This window comes from Gossypium hirsutum, chromosome D01, assembly GCF_007990345.1.
Source record: "Gossypium hirsutum isolate 1008001.06 chromosome D01, Gossypium_hirsutum_v2.1, whole genome shotgun sequence".
Taxonomy (NCBI): domain Eukaryota; kingdom Viridiplantae; phylum Streptophyta; class Magnoliopsida; order Malvales; family Malvaceae; genus Gossypium; species Gossypium hirsutum.
This window is the reverse complement of record NC_053437.1, coordinates 3,890,215-3,907,422: the sequence shown is the minus strand read 5'-3', so window position 1 is coordinate 3,907,422 and position 17,208 is coordinate 3,890,215. Positions and strand designations below refer to the sequence as shown.

The window sequence follows — 17,208 nt, the reverse complement described above, 5'->3', positions numbered from 1 at the left end:
ACATCATACTCAAACCTATACATGCCATAAGATTGAGTTCAAATATTTAACAAAATACCAAAAGAAGTCGATAGTGTGATGGACTATGCTGATGATCCCCGAGCTCGTAACGCGTCTCCAAAATCTATAAAAGCAAATGGACGAAAACAAACAAAGTAAGCTTTTATAGCTTAGTAAGTCTACAGCATAACTAAATGTATATAAATATATAAATAAAGTTACTTTTTAATCTATTTCACTGAGATTTCAATTAACACGAATAACTAATATTTATATATTATTGTACTCAGACCATTTCATTTATAGACAGATATGCATACCTGTCGAAAGCGATCAATTGAATATATATTTTTATACCAAACAACATTACAACGAATGTATACAACCGAGCATATATATATTATACACATATCATAACCGAATGTGTATGAATACTCATTTTAAACTTTAAACCAATACAAATCTAATACATATGAACGAATGCATTCATTTTCATCAAATACTTATAAACCAAGGTATATATATATATCTCGAATGCATATATAGTTACTAATCAAATATGTGTACCGAATATTTAAAAGTATATATTTATCAAATGCATAATCCCAGAGCATATATATATTTCTCAATTGTATAAGCCGGATATATATATATAATCATCAAACGCACTTAGCCAAATGTATATATATAAATATACTTATCAATTAAATATATCCAAAATCATATAATTGTACACCTAATCACATACTTAAAACAGATTCACCGGCATTTAGCCTGCTAGGCTTTAAGCCTGATTCAGTACACCGGCACTTAGCCCGCTAGACATATAGTCTGAAATATTTCACCGGCATTAAGCCTGCTAGACATATAGTCTGAAGTGTTTCACCGGCAATAAGCCTGCTAAGCGCTATGCTTGAAAATCTCAATTTTTCCCATATACAGAATAATTTCCTCAAATACTTATTAACAGCAAACACACATTCATTGTAGTCCATATTCAATCACAAAAGAGTTTGTGAATCATACATTCGATTTAATTCAAGAATCTGTACACAAATATACATTTAGATATATTCGAACTCCCAAGTACGTTTTTAACATTTATACCTTAAAATATAATCAAGACTTATTCATATATATATATAGATGTTCCAACTCCATATGCTTACTTATTCGAAATTATCTGTACAATTACAACATACATACTTTTAATCAAACCCAAATGTTTTTACATACATCTATATGTTCGAAACTTATGTATACATATGTATTATACATATCTTTAATTTAAGCAAGAATTTATACATGTTTTTACTTACATATATTTGAATCTTAAGTGCACATATATATAACTCTCATACAACCAACCAAATTCAAGTATATGTATACATATAGATACATATATAATTATTTGAATTTATATATATATAACTTTATACCATTCATACTTTAACTTAGTTCAAAAATTTATATAAGCATATACCTATATATTTGAACATAGTATATACATATTTATACCATTTATAATTTGAATTTATTCAATTAAATTACTTTTAATTATAGCTCAACAACAACATAATAGATATTCATACATATATATATTGATTTAATAACATTAAATAGCTAATAGACTTACCTCGGACGATGGAAAATCGAAGTCGGACGATTATTCGACTAATTTGGCTTTTCGCCGATCTAACTCCGATTTCTTTGGTTCTCGATCTAAATATATTCAAAATAAGATAATTTATTTATTAACACATTCAATTTAATCCAAAAACACATAATTTGGCAAATTACTATTTTGCCCCTAATATTTACACTTTTTGCAATTTAGTCCCTATTGCATAAAACACAATTTATACAAAATTTGCCCATACCACACAAGGGCCGAATATTCATGGTTCTCATACAAGTCCACACATTGCATTTATTTCACACTTTAGTTCCCCAAAAATTTAATTTCACAATTTAGCCCTATTTACTCAATTTCACTAAAAATTCCAATACAAATATATTAATCTAACAAATATATTTCATATTTCACCTACTAACATCATAAAACTCAAGCATTCATCAATGGCACATTTCAAAATTATCCACAATTCACAAAATTAAGATATGGGTTTTGAAGAACACGAAGCAACGATCTCAAAAACGTAAAAATTATCAAAAATCGAAGTAAAACATACCTTGAATTAAGCTTGTTAATGATCGGATACCTCAAAGCTTTTAAACCCTATTTGTTTTTCTAACTTTCGGCAAAGGAAGAATGAAAATAATGGCTTCAATTGATTTATTATATCATATGTTTATTTAATTATTAGTTTACTATATTAACCTTTAATACAAATTATATAAACCTTATAATATAAGGTCATTTTTGACCATTATCACCCACTCACTACTTTATGGTCTTATTGCATCATAAATCCTTCCATTTAAAAAGACAACAACAATTAGGTGCTTTTATAATTAACCCCTAAATTTTTATTTTTCGCGATTTAATCCTTTTATTTAATCGGACACTCAAACAACAAAATTAAAACACGAAAATTTCACACAATCAAATGCACACAAAATAATATTGAAATATTTTTAGGACTCGGATTTGTGGTCCCAAAACCACTATTCCGATTAGAGTCAAACCGGGTTGTTACATGTGACCTAACTTATCTCTTAAAGACTCTTCAAATAAAGAAAATCAAAAGCAGGTACAGCATTAGATTAATCTAGAATCTACAACAGAGTCTACTCCTCAAGCCAGTACAAAAAAATTTAAAATAGAGCTGCTTCTTCACCATAATACTCTATCGCTAAAAACAGAACTAGAAGAGAAATTAAACCTCTAAAGAAGTATGCTAAGACTGATCTAGTTGCTTATGCTTTAAATGTGGCTGAAGATATAGATGCAAATCAAGAGCCATCTAATTATTCTGATGCGTTTAGCTATGAAGACTAAAAAAAGTGGATGTTTGCTATGCAAGAGGAGATGAAATCACTCTACAAAAACAAAACATACGATCTTGTGAAACTTCCTAACGGTAAAAAAGTTGTTCATTGTAAATGGGTGTTTAAAGAGAAAGAAGGGACTCCAGGAGTTGAAGAACCTAGATACAAAACAAAACTTGTTGCAAAGGGTTACAGTCAAATTTTAGGAGTGGACTTCACAGATGTGTTCTCCCCAATTGTGAAACATAGTTCGATTCGAGCTTTGCTTGGCATTGTGGCTATACATGATTTAGAGCTTGAACAGTTAGATGTAAAAACTGTATTTTTGCGTGGAGAACTTGAGGAGGATATTTACATGTAACAACCAGAGGGTTTTACAGTCTCAGAAAAAGAGGACTATGTTTGCTTGCTAAAAAAATCCCTTTACAGTTTGAAACAGTTAGCAAAACAGTGTTACAAAAGGTTTGGTTCCTTTATAACTTCTCATGATTTTAAAAAAAGTAGCTTTGACAGTTGTGTTTACTTTAAGAAAAACAGTGATGGTTCTTTTGTGTATCTACTCATTTATGTTGAAGACATGTTGATAGCAACAAAAGATAAAGGAGAGATAAGAAAGGTCAAAGCCTAACTAAGTGAAGAATTTAAGATGAAAAATTTGGGACCAACAAAGAAGATACTTGGTATGGAGATTCTCAGAGATAGAAAAGCAAGTAAATTGTACCTAAGTCAAAAGGGGTAGATTGAGAAAGTTCTTAGCAGATTCAATATGCAGAATGCTAAGCCTGCTAGTACTCTTTTAGCAGCCCATTTCAGACTTTCATCAGCTTTGTCTTCACAATCAGATGATGAGATTGAGTACATGTCACATGTTCCATACTCTAGTACAGTAGGATCTCTCATGTATGTTATGGTTTGTTCATGTCCATATTTATCATATGCAGTTAGTGCAGTTAGCAGATACATGGTGAATCTCGGTAAAAAATATTGGAAAACAGTTTAGTAGATTTTAAGATACTTACGAGGTATTGCTGATGTTTCCTAACAGTTTGGAAGAACTAGAGATGGAGTCATTGGGTATGTTGATGCTGATTTTGCTGGAGACCTTGATAGAAGAATATCTCTCATAGGTTATGTCTTTATAATTGGAGGTTGTGCAATCAATTGGAAAGACACTTTGCAAACTACAGTTACTTTGTCAACCACTGAAGAGACTCTTTAGTGATCTCAATGAAGACCTTCAAATCAATATAGTATTTTGTGACAGTCAGAGTGCCATCTTCCTTACAAAAGATCAAATGCTCCATGAGAAAACAAAACACATGGATGTTCGGTATCATTTTGTTCGTGATATTATTGCTCGTGATGATATTGTTGTGAGCAAAATTAGTACTCATGAAAATCCTGTAGATATGATGACTAAGTCACTTCCTATAACCAAGTTTGAGCATTGCTTAGACTTGATTAGTGTTCTTTGTTGAAGTTAAACCTTTAAGGGGTTTTATAGAAGAGGTGAAAAACTTGTTTGTTGAGAGTTCTCGATGAAGAAATTGTTCATTGAGAATTCGTGTCAAGGTGGAGATTACTAGAGTTGTGTGACCCAAATTCTAAGAGATTGCTTGCAAGTCGAGTTAAACAAAATATATCTTCTTTTTAGAAAATTTAGTATTTATGAGTATAATATATTTAGCATTTATTAGCATAATATATTTAGCATTTATTAGCATAATATATTTGACTTTGATTAGAATTAGTTTTTTTTCAACCTATAAATAGATGTAGTCGAAACTCCTCTTGTAAATCATTCAAATTCGACATAATAAACTTTCTTCTCCTCTGCTCGTGGTTTTTTCCCGAAAGGGTTTCTACGTAAAAATCTATGTGTTCTTTATTTTTATTTCTCTTTTCTTTGTGATTTATTGTCATTACCAACATTCTATTTTCACAAAAAAATTATTTAACACATGTTTTAAAATAATTAGTACAAATTATATAGGAATTAAAAAAGAGAGTAAAAACTTTAAAAATAAGATCCCTTCAAAATAAGCAAAAAATTTTGCTCTTTTTTATCATAAACAAGTCATAGAGTGGTTAAAAATTGGGTAAATTACACGAACAATCATCCAACTTCGATGCAGTTGACAAAACAGTCACTTAGGTTTAAATTCAGTCACTCAACTTTAAAAATTGACAAACTGGTCACTAACGTTACCAAAAAGTGACAAATCAGTCACCTACTAATATTTTTCGTTACAGACCTAAGGAGACAAGTGATGTGACCAGTTAACTAGCTAACATGGCCAACGAACTACCCACGTTGGATATGTCCACGTGGAAACCTTCCCAATTTAAGAAGAAATAGAAAAAAACCCTAATAACAGAAGAAGAAGAAGAAGAAGAAGAAGAAGAAGAAGAAGAAGAAGAGACTGTAAAACTGTTAACGTTTTTTTCCCCGATATACTTTTTCTTCTTCCTTTAGTTGTTGCTATTGTGGATTAGAAACAATAGTTAACAAACCAGAGTGTTGGGTTAGAAATCAATTTCAGGGTTCAAGGTTGGTTAAGGATTAAAAAATCAAATTAAAAATCGATTAACAGGGTTAAGGGTTAGAAATTGATTGGTATTTTTCATCTGCAATTTTCATTTCACTTTGTTGCGAGATTTCTCACTTCAAGATTTCATCTTTTCATCTTTCTAGGTTTTATTCAAAAATAAGAAATTATTTCTCATTTCATGAGGAAGATCTGATATTTTTTCTTCATTTCCTGTAAAATCCAATACTGAGATAACATCTTTTTTGTGATTAAACCCCTTTCTCTATTTGGGATGTCAAAATCTACTAAACCTGAAGATAGGTCTAAATCTGATACAAATTTATTCAAGATCTGTACTTTTTTCCTTCTTAATGCTTGTTGCATTGACTGTAACCTTAAGCTGTCGGATTGTCGATCCCCACCACGATGTCTTTACTATTTCAACTGAGTTGGAGTCAACCAAGGTCCTAATCCTGAAGATAGGTCTAAATCTGAAGATAGGTCTACTAAACCTGAAGATAGGTCTAAATCTGATACAAATTTATCCAAGATCTGTACTTTTTTTTTTCTTATTTTGGCCATACTTAGCAAACTTTATTTATCGTCCCTCCAATGTGACTGTTCTCATGAAGAGGTTACTTAGACCCTTAATAAGCATTCAAATGCTTGTTGCATTGACTACAACCTTAAGCTGTCGAATTCTCGATCCCTACCGTGGTGTCTTTCCTATTTAAACTGAGTTGGAGTCAACCAAGGTCTTAATACAATGCCCACAAACCCAAATTTTTATCTCCACTCTGCTCAAGTTTGCATCTATTGATATAGGCGAAGCAAAATCCAAGCTTGAAATAAAGCGGCTACTGGAAAGGGACTTTCCTAGTCAAGGAAGGCAAAGGAACTTTGCAACTTTGAGGAGCTTCAGTCATCATGATGCCAAATCCAGAAATTCTAATGGATTTCTGGTATTACTTAGGTCCCCAATTGGTGCAACTTTCTATTTTTTCTTCCTCTTCTTCTTCTTCTTCTTCTATTGCCTAAACCCTAAAGTGATGCTAAAAGGGGTTGTTTAAATTGTTGCTTAGTGTCCAACTGGTTGGTTAATGACAACAAGGAAGCTGTCAACTGCCATGTCACTTTTCTGTTATGTCTATAATAAAAAATGGTTAAAAGGACAGTTTTGTCATTTTTTGAAAGTTGAGTGACTGAATTAAAACCTAAGTTACTGTTTTGTCACCTGTATCAAATTTGAATGACTGTTGGTATAATTACCCTTAAAAATTACCAATTGTGATTAATTTATATCTAACAGATGACTAAAACATGTGAAAGAAAATAATACTCCAATCAAATGTAGTATAATTGTTATATTATTTTTCTTATTTAATATTAACAAGATTTTTAATATTTATTTATAAATTTTTCATTATTATTTTTACCCAATAATAATCTATTTTATTATTACTATTCATTTATAGTGTCTGAGACTCATATTCTAATAGTATATTAAGTATTATTCTATAAAGGAAATGATGAATGAGATTAAATTAAACTTGTTTTTTTTTTAAAATTGAATTTAGTAAAATTAAAATTTTTAATGAAAGATTTTTTTAAAGAAATGGAAATTACGTATGTTTGATTAGATCTGTCCATGAGTCAAGTTGGGTTTTGACAAAATTTTAGACCTATTTGATAGGTTCGGGTTCAGCTTGACCTAAAAAATGAGCCTAAAATCTTGTTCAAGCTAACCTAAATAAAAATGATAAAACCCAAGTCAAGACCGGCTCACCCGTATTAAATTTTTTTTATATCATTTAAAAATATATAATTAATCAAGAACACTAAAAATATTAAAACAAATGTTTTTCAACAAATTGAAAATAAATTAAAAATATTTGTACTTAAAAAACACTAAAATATGTGCAACTTGACAAGAAAATACCTCTAAAATAGTAGCAAAATTAACAATAAAATAAGAATTATACAATATCCAAACAATAATAATAAAATAGTAGCAACATAATAGTGAAATGACAGTAAAACAGTGAGAAAACAACAATTTTTTTTACAAATTTGGGCTGAGCCTAAACAAAAAAGTCTTACTTAAGGCTCGACTTGTTTTCTAAACATGCATTATTTTTTCCCAAACCCATTTTTCAGGTAGGGCTTCGACTAGGCTTAGTGGCCCCGACCCATGGGCAGGTCTAGGTTTGATTTATTGGGTTTCAAGTTACATAGTTAGGGATATTACTATTAAGTACTTGTTAAATCTATACTTAAATTAAATTTTTAGTTGAGTTCGTATCATGAGTCAATTAGTCATGAAATCAATTGAGATATTACTAAAATATCATTTCATATACAAAGTAAGAAATATTAAATATGAGAGTGTTCTTATTTTTTCATATCTTTTTAATAAAATAATACTATGATAAAATTTGAACCGGAAACATATACATATCAAAATTTTAATATTACCATTTCAATTAAAGTATTATTTAATTTTTATATAAAATTTTAATTTCTTACCTAACTTTCTTCCCTGGTATCATATTATACCACAAATGCCATAAATATAATTAAGACGGTGTTTGCAATATCATAAGGAACGTACCATGGTATGAAGTTCAAGTACTTGTTTTAAATGCTAGGAACATAGCATGCTACACCTCAACCTTCATAAAATTGCAAAGTTTTCCCTTAATTTGGTATTTTTAATGTTGTTGACTTTTTATATATATATTTGCAGTTAGAAAATTTATTATATATATTTAAAAATTAAATGTATATATTTTAAAAAATCATTATTAGTCTTTTATAATTCACCGGGATAATCCATGTCAGATATTAAAATAAGAAAAATAGTATCCTCTTTCATGTCACTTGTAACAATTTCTTTTACTATAATTTATACTTCACATTGGACCAAACCAATTGATTTTGAACCTATTTAGACTAAATGGCTATAGTACTACCTGTACAAATAACGTTTTTAATGCATTTATTTTCTTTTGGATCTTAAATTTTTTGGTGTTTTATCCTGAATTTTTCGAATTTTTTTACAAGTGATTTAAAAGAGGATAATTTTTTTTCTTATTTTAATATCTCACATGGGATGTGTTATAAATGGCTAAAAATATTTTTTTTTAAGAAATATTTAAGAAAATCTTATAGTTAGGATTAAATTGGTCAATTTTGTAAATATGGAGGGCCAAATTTATTATTTTTTTTATGTTTAAGACCAAATTGATAAAATATGTAAATATTAGTGGGATAATTTTGTTACTAGACTAATAAAAAAAACCACATAAGCTCAAGGTAATTAAAATATTTAATTTTGAAAAGTTTAGCGACTAAATCGAAAAAATTAATAGTTGGGTGACCATTTTTATAGTTTACTAGTAAATAATAATTTTCCACTTGTCCAAGTCATCATTTAATAGAATTTTCACATTTCAAAATGTATAAAAACTAAATTTTCCATTTTTCAGTAGATGAACCGAAATACAATTTACCACTAGGTACAGGAGCTTCCTTGGTATTTTTACCAATTATATATAAACTCTACCTCAAGCACCTATTCTGTTTTTCAGGTTTTCTTTTTGTGCAATTTGTAAAACTCTTATAATTTTTGTAGTGAAACTAATAAAAATAAAGGATAATATAAATTTTGGCCCTGAACTTGACAATTAGGTTTACTTTGGTACTTGTAAATCTTTTGGTCCACTGTGGCATCTAGACTTGGCAACCAAGTCTATTATGGTCTCTTAAACTTGAATTCTATTAAGATTTGATAATGTGATCAGTGTTACTAGTATAGGAGTGGATTGGATGGTTAGACTGATGGGATTGAGAGTCGATCAGTATAATGGTTTGAACAAAGAGGTTGAATCAATTAAATAAAAAAACTTGAAATTGGTAAAAAAAACTAAGAAAAACCCCAGCTGTTGACGATGTTTAATCTGTTTAATAAATCTTGTTTTCTATTTTTTTGAACTTTATGAATGTTTAATGATTTATTTAATTATTATTGGTCCGACAGTCGAACTGATCAAACTAGTTGAATCGAGTAGTAGTGGTCTGACTGGTTCAATTATCAATTTGATTATTAAAATAATAAATGTGACACTTAGAGATTGTACCACGCCATTCTCTAAAAATATATATTTTTAATTTTTAAGTGATGATGTAACACAATCTCCGAGAGTTGCATCATAAAACTTTCATATTTTTTAAGTTTAGGAACCAAAATATACTTAGTTGTGAAGTTCAAGTGTCAAAGTAGAGCAAAAAGGATATATGTACTAAAGTGCACCTAACTATTAAGATTAGGGGTAAAAAATTATATTATTCCTAAATAATAATATGGAATGCATGTAGAATTAAAATAAATTTAGTGGGCTGCACACTGCCTGTTTAGGATTCGTCTTTCCTTTTTTTCCTTTCCTGTGTTGACCGGATCGCCCACCCGGCCTAACTCGATTTAGTTCAGGTTTGGATAAATATTTTTATAGTTTAATTTAAATAATAAAAAAATTTTAAAATTTAAATTTAAATTTAATTATAAAAATATGTAAAATATCAATTAAAAACATTTTTAATATTTTCGAATAAAAAACGAGCTTTTGGGTGAGTTGGATCAAAAACAGGCTAGGACTTAGAAATTTTTTGAAGCTGAACTTCGGTTCGACTTGACCTGATCCATAGACACCTCTATGCTAAATCGATTTCATTTAAAATAAAACGGAATTTGAAGTCTCTTCATGTATTTTCAAATTTAAGTTTTTAAATTAATTTTGGATAATTAAAATTTAGAAATAGAATTTAGTTTTGAATTTAAACTTAAATAAATAGAAATTATATCTTATATTTAATTTGTTTTATTTTAAATTCAAGTAATTATTTGAAAAGTAGTTAAGTATTCGTGGAATAAAATAAAAAGAATCTATACAATTGGGCATTGAGCCGCCTTGCTTGACACTTCTAACTATTAACTTACTTTTTAGAATGATGCAACAAATAGTTGTCTTACATAACACAAAAGGTTGGTCCCAGCCACTTAAATGTTTTTGTGCTTCAAAAAAGACTAAAGACTTGCGTTCTCTTGGTCCTCCTCATTGTAATTGGAGTTTATTAAGGTGATAAAGGTTGATCTACAAGCATATGGTCCAAATTTATTTAAAATTTTTTCAATAATATTAAAATTTCTTTTTCTTTTGCTTGCATGGCACTGTTCTTGGAATTAGATGTGATTTGATTGAGGTGTTTCCCAGAAAAAAGATAAAAGAATAAAAGGTGTAAACAATTTATTGAAAATAAAATTTTCATCCCAAATAAAGCTGAAGAGTAGTCAAAGTCTTGTGTCCCCATTAATGCTTCTTCTCCCACTGAAGTTTTCTTATATATTTCCCTGATTTAGTTAGAAACTTAATCATTAACCCCCATTATTGTTCTTCTTCCTTACCCAAAATTTTAGCATGCCAAAATTAAAAGCAAAACTGCCATTGTTGGGTCACCTAATGCCCGCTTTTGCTTTATTTGTAGTTCTATTTCCTGCTGTTTGTTTTGCTAGGCATCTTGACTGCGGCTCTACTTTCTGTGGGAATTTGAATATCAGTTTTCCATTCCGATTAAAAAACCAACCTCTCCACTGTAGTCCTTATGGCTTTGAACTTGAGTGTGAGAATAACAATCGCACCACTTTGGTTGGGAGAGGAGGGAAATTCTCTGTCCAACAAATCTTTTACGAAGATTATACAATACGAATGGTCGATGCGAGCTTGGACACGGATGATTGCAACTCCCTTCCTCTTACTTCTGTATATCCTTCTTATTATAGTCATTCTTCTTCTTTTTCTAATTATTATTATTATTATTATTATTATTATAAAAATAATATGAGGTTAGAGGGTAGCACTATTTATGTTATGAATTGTACGAAACCTATAAAATCATCACTTTATATTGAGGCTTCTCGTTGTACCATCAAATCCAATACCTCCTCTTCCATTCCAACTTCCTATTTTTATTTTTTAAATGAAAACACCCACCCATCTGATATCAATCAAGCTTGCACTATCAAAGCGGAGGTTCCAATTATGGTTAATAGTATAACAGGCATGTCTACGCTGGATATCTACAAAAAACTATCAGAGGGTTTTTGGGTCAAATGGAGTAGATGGGATAGCGAGAGTTGCTACTGCAATAAAAACAAAGTTTGGTTTAAAGATATGTAAGTTTCTTTAATAATTTAAGTTTGCATTTTGAGTGTGCATCATACTGGAATTTTTAGTTACAACATCTACTTTTTGTTTTGTTTTATTTTATGTTACATTTTTCACAATTAAATTTAATGATGGTAATTAAGTATGATGATTTTGCATCTAAAATTGATCAACATCTAACAATCAAATGAACTAAAAGCATTTCTAATTTAGTATCTGCCTCTGCTTTCTCTGCTGTTTTGTCTTCTTTTTGGACAATTAGATACTGGCATGACTACCAGTGCAATGAAAACAAAAATTGGTTTACAGAAGTGTAGGTTTCTTCAACGATTTCAATTATATTCTGAGTGTGCATCGCTCTTTACATCATCAAACTGATATTTTTAGTTAAAACATTTGCCTTTGCTTTTTGTATGACTTACTTATTTTTCTTTTATTTCATGTTATTATTTTTTCACAATTAAATCTCATCATGCTAATTCTCATGTTTTTTTACCTATAATTTATTAAGACATAACAATCAAATGAAAAAAAAAAAAAACCTAATAGCATTTCTAATTTAGTATCTGCCTCTGCTTTTTGTATGACCTACCTATTTCTTTTATGTTTTTTTTCGCAATTAAATTTTATTAGCTAATTAAAGATGATGTTTTTGTTCGTAAAATCTGTGCACTTCCCAATCATAGAAAAAAATACCTTCATAGCTTTTTAGTAGTAATTACTATAATTACGGCAACAACTTTTATTAATAGAAATTTAATGGCCTGTTTCACTATATATATTAATAAAAATTAAATATATAATTTTATTAAATTTGTAAATTTAAATTTTTATTAAAAAAACATTTTTCTTTAAATTGAATGCAACTGCCTCTGCTGTTTTGTCTTCTTTTATTCTATTAACTTATTTGGTAATTATACCTTCTTTAAATATTAGAACAATTCTAAAAAGTATAGTTTTATGCACCAGTAAAATAATGTCACATCAACAAATTTTAAAAATAACAAAGTATTATTATACATTCAATTATATTTACTATCTTCTCCAACTTAATTTAGCTTTATTTAAATTACTTAAAATAATTAATTTTTTAAATTATAAACAAACATTTCTTTCTTTTACAATTTTTAGTTTAGATAATATCTTTTATTTTCGAAACACAAAAAATTTGTATGCAATAGATGTTGCATACTTCTTACTATAAAAATACGTAAATTAACTGTTGTAATATTTGATATGTTATTAATACTCAGTTGTTAATAATTTTTGTATAATCTTAGAAGACAATCTGCCAAAATTTCTTTTGGGTACATATAACATAATCTACTTTTATAATAAGCTAATTTGATCCCTTTTACTTTTTTTTTTCACAATAAAATTTGTAACTTTATATATATTGTAATTTTAATATAAAATACATTAAAAAGAAATGTTAATACAGTGTTGCATAAAATTTACTCTTATGTTTAACTCATTGGTCCCATCTACAATAGCTTGGCTTATTTAGGTGTGCTGAATACTGCAGATTGTGCGCGGTGTCATATGGCATCAGTGTCTATTTTGGGTGCATTTCAGATGTAATTTATTACTATCATGGTATGGTTTTTTTTTTTTTTGGGTCGGCTGATGAGATGGTGTGATTTGCAGGTTTTATTTGTTTTTTACTGATCTTTGAACTTTTTACTCTCTGGTAATATTGATGTATCTTTTTGTTTTTGTGTTTCCACAGATACCGATCATACTTGTTTTGTTGTAACAGGTATACTTATGGCCTCAATTTTATATATATCCAAGACATTGAGAAATAGGGGAAAAAAAACTATATATATATCCACATTTAATTTGAGAAAAAAATGAAAGATTCTTTATATTAATAATTTGATTTTAAGTTATAAAAACTACAAACCACTTTTTAAAAAATTTAAATCTATCTTAATTTTATCTTTTAAGGGAGCACGCGATTGTCACGTGTATAGACATTTTGAGAATGTAGATAATTCGTTTTTGACCTCACAAAGTACTAATGTTCTACAATACTTTCTTGTTTTTGAAGTTGGGGTCATCATATTGAGGGTTTTGCCTGGGATACTTTGTTTGTCTGGCCTTGTTATCTACAAATGGAGAAGAAGACATTTATCCATGGATGATAAGATTGAAGAGTTTCTTCAAAGCCACAATCTAGCACCAATTAGATATTCTTTCAAAGAAATTAAAAAAATGACTAAAAATTTTAAAAATAAACTAGGTGAAGGGGGCTATGGTTCGGTGTTTAAGGGAAAGCTTCGTAGTGGACATCATGTGGCTATAAAACTGTTAGATAAGTCAAAGGGGAACGGCCAAGATTTTATAAATGAAGTTGCTTCTATCGGGAGAATTCATCATGCTAATGTGGCTAAACTTATTGGATTTTGCGTAGGGAGATCAAAGCAAGCTTTGGTATATGATTTCATGCCTAATGGATCTTTAGATAAAATCATATTTACAGAAGAAAATAAGAACACTTTGGGTTGGAAAAAATTGTTTGATATTGTGCTTGGTGTGGCTCAAGGAATTCACTACTTGCATCAAGGATGTGACATGCAAATTCTACATTTTGATATCAAGCCGCACAACATTCTTCTGGATGAGAATTTTAATCCAAAAGTTTCCGATTTTGGCCTTGCTAAATTGTATTCAGTAGAAGATAGCATTGTCTCTCTCACTGCAGCACGAGGAACAATAGGATATATTGCTCCTGAATTGGTTTACAAAAATCTTGGAGGCATCTCATACAAAGCCGATGTTTATAGTTTTGGAATGTTATTGATGGAAATAGTTGGAAGGAGAAAGAATGTGAATGCATTTGCTGACCACACTAGTCAAATATATTTTCCATCATGGATTTATGACCGATTGGATCAAGGAGAGGACATGGAGCTGGGAGATGTTTCTGATGATGAAAAAGTAATGGTGAGAAAGATGATAATAACAGCCTTTTGGTGCATACAATTATTACCTATTGATCGTCCTTCAATGAGCGAAGTACTAAAGATGCTTGAAGGAGATATTGAACTCTGTGAGATACCTCCTAAGCCATTCCATCAACTTCCTCTTGAAACATCGATGGAAGTCCATGGTTGTGAGAGCTCTGTTGATAAGCCAAGTACATCATCCTCGGCTGTTACTATAATTAATTCAAATGTCTAATGAGGTTGGAAATATCTCATTTCATTATCTCACCTTTATAGTTTTATATTAATTTTCTTTTATACGTATGTAGTATCTTATCATGTGTGTTGTATATGTCGGCAGATTTATATTTTTGTTCCCTATCAAAGTTTGCAGCGAGCATCCCAAATTATAGGAAAAAACTCCCTTTGTTTAGCCACCTAATGGCCGCTTTTGATTTGTTTCTAAATTTATTCTTTCATGCTTTGCCGCTCTTGGGAACTTAATTAACATTTATGCCGTGCGATTGAAAAAACAATCTCGCCAGTGTGGTTATTGTAGGTGTGAACTTGAATATGAGAATATCCAAGAAATCTACTCTCTGTTCCATGGACTTGGATTTTTCAATGGGATCTCTTTATTTTTGTTTTATGTTCCTAATAGGCGTAGTAGTGTTATGAATGTTTAGAATTGCACAAAAGCAATGAAAATATTCTATTGCACCACCAAATTCAATATCTCTTTGGGCTCAAATTCTTATTTGTTAAGTTGTGGAGATCTATAACAATAAAAACCTACTTAAAAAATATAAAATTAGTAGATAGCAACAAGTAAGGTCATATCCATAAAGAAAGGCGATAATTTTATTTCTTTAATCAACATGTAAAATAAAAATAAAGGAGTTTAGAATTGAAAAATAAAATTAAAATTAAGCAAAATAAAAAGAGATTATAAAATAAAATCAACAACCTATGTAATTATATTAAAAAATATTTTAAAAATACTTGAGTAGTTGTCGACTAAAATAAAAGATCTATACAATTAGACATGAAATCTCGTCTAGCGTGATCCATGGGTTGGGTGGAATATGCCTAGCTCGACTTACATAACACAAAAGGACCAAAGCGATGATATAAAAACTCAAAGACTTAAATGCTTTTGTGTTTCAATGAAGACTTAAGACGTGCATTCTCTTGGTCATCCACATTATAGTTGGAATTTATTAAATTGATAAAGGTTTATCTACAAGTATAAGGTCCAAATTTATTTAAATTTTTTTTACAATTTAAAATCTTCTTTTTCTTTTGCTTTTCATTATAAAATAATAAAATTAATTGTATTAAATTATAAAAGTTTCCGCTCTTGTTAGAATAAACCGTTTGAATATAAAATTATTATAATAAACTCTAAATTTAATATTTCAACTTAATACTCTCCCATGCATATGGGACTAATACTTATCAACATAATCCAAAAGTTTTTTATTTTGGTATTAAACCACACAATATTCTTCTTGATGAGAATTATAATTTAAAAGTTTTCGATTTTGATCTTGCTAAATTGTTTTCTATAGATGATAGCATTGTCTCTCTCACTGTGGCACGAGGAACAATAGAATATATTGCTCTTGAATTGGTTTACAAAAATCTTGGAGGCATCTCATACAAAGCCGGTATTTATAGTTTTAGAATGTTATTGATGGAAATGATAGGAAGGAGAAAGAATGAAAATGCTTTTGTTGACGACACTAGTCAGATATATTTTCCATCATGGATTGATGACAGATTGGATCAAGGAGGGGACATGGAGTTAAGAGATGTTTCTGACGATGAAAAAGCAATGGTGAAGAAGATGATAATAACAACCTTTTGGTGTATACAATTATTGCCTTCTGATGATGAAAAAGCAATGTGGATGATTTGCTAGTGACAGGAAGTAACAATGCTATGTTGACAGACTTTAAAGGAAAAATGGAGAGCATGTTTGAGATGTCAGACTTAGGAGAAATGACCTATTTCCTTGGTATGGAAGTATCTCAGAATAAACAAGGGATTTTCCCAAGCCAAAAGGCTTTTGCCTTGAAAATTCTAAACAGGTTCTCCATGTTGAACAGTAAAGCAACTAGCACACCAGTTGCTATTGGAGAAAAGTTGACCAGCCAGGGTGATTTCGAGAAGGTAGCCTTCTGTACTTGACAGCCACAAGACCAGACATAATGTTTGCAGTCAGCCTCCTGTCCAGGTTCATGCATTGCTGCAATGTGAGCCATTTTCAAGCTGGTAAGAGAGTTATCAGGTACATCAAAGGTACTCTAAGCTTTGGGATGATGTTTATCAAGGTTGACAGCATGAAGCTCCTTGGTTTTGTTGACAATGATTGGGCAGGCTCAATAGATGATATATAAATATATATTTTAATTTTTAAGTGATGATGTAACACAATCTCAGAGAGTTGCATCATAAAACTTTCAAATTTTTCAAGTTTAGGAACCAAAATATACTTAATTGTGAAGTTCAAGTGTCAAAGTAGAACAAAAAAGACATATGTACTAAAGTCCACCTAACTATCAAGATTAG

At 29.7% G+C, this 17,208-nt stretch overlaps 1 protein-coding gene across 1 annotated transcript; it reads left to right on the top strand.

Moving 5' to 3' along the window:
- Nucleotides 1-10,827: 10,827 nt before the first annotated feature.
- On the top strand, nucleotides 10,828-15,259 carry LOC107936923 (rust resistance kinase Lr10). The gene is made up of 4 exons (XM_016869708.2): nucleotides 10,828-11,712; nucleotides 13,230-13,300; nucleotides 13,434-13,463; nucleotides 13,758-15,259. Exons 1-4 carry the CDS (start codon nucleotides 10,958-10,960, stop codon nucleotides 14,888-14,890), a joined length of 1,989 nt encoding a protein of 662 aa, XP_016725197.2. The 5' UTR covers nucleotides 10,828-10,957; the 3' UTR covers nucleotides 14,891-15,259.
- The last annotated feature ends 1,949 nt before the right edge of the window (nucleotides 15,260-17,208 follow it).

Excerpts from the sequence above, each read along its gene's own strand:
- LOC107936923 (XM_016869708.2), top strand. The coding sequence starts at position 10,958 with ATGCCAAAATTAAAAGCAAAACTGCCATTGTTGGGTCACCTAATGCCC. Across the intron at positions 13,301-13,433 it reads TGTAATTTATTACTATCATG|ATACCGATCATACTTGTTTT; the intron begins GTATGGTTTTTT and ends GTGTTTCCACAG. Across the intron at positions 13,464-13,757 it reads TACTTGTTTTGTTGTAACAG|TTGGGGTCATCATATTGAGG; the intron begins GTATACTTATGG and ends TTGTTTTTGAAG.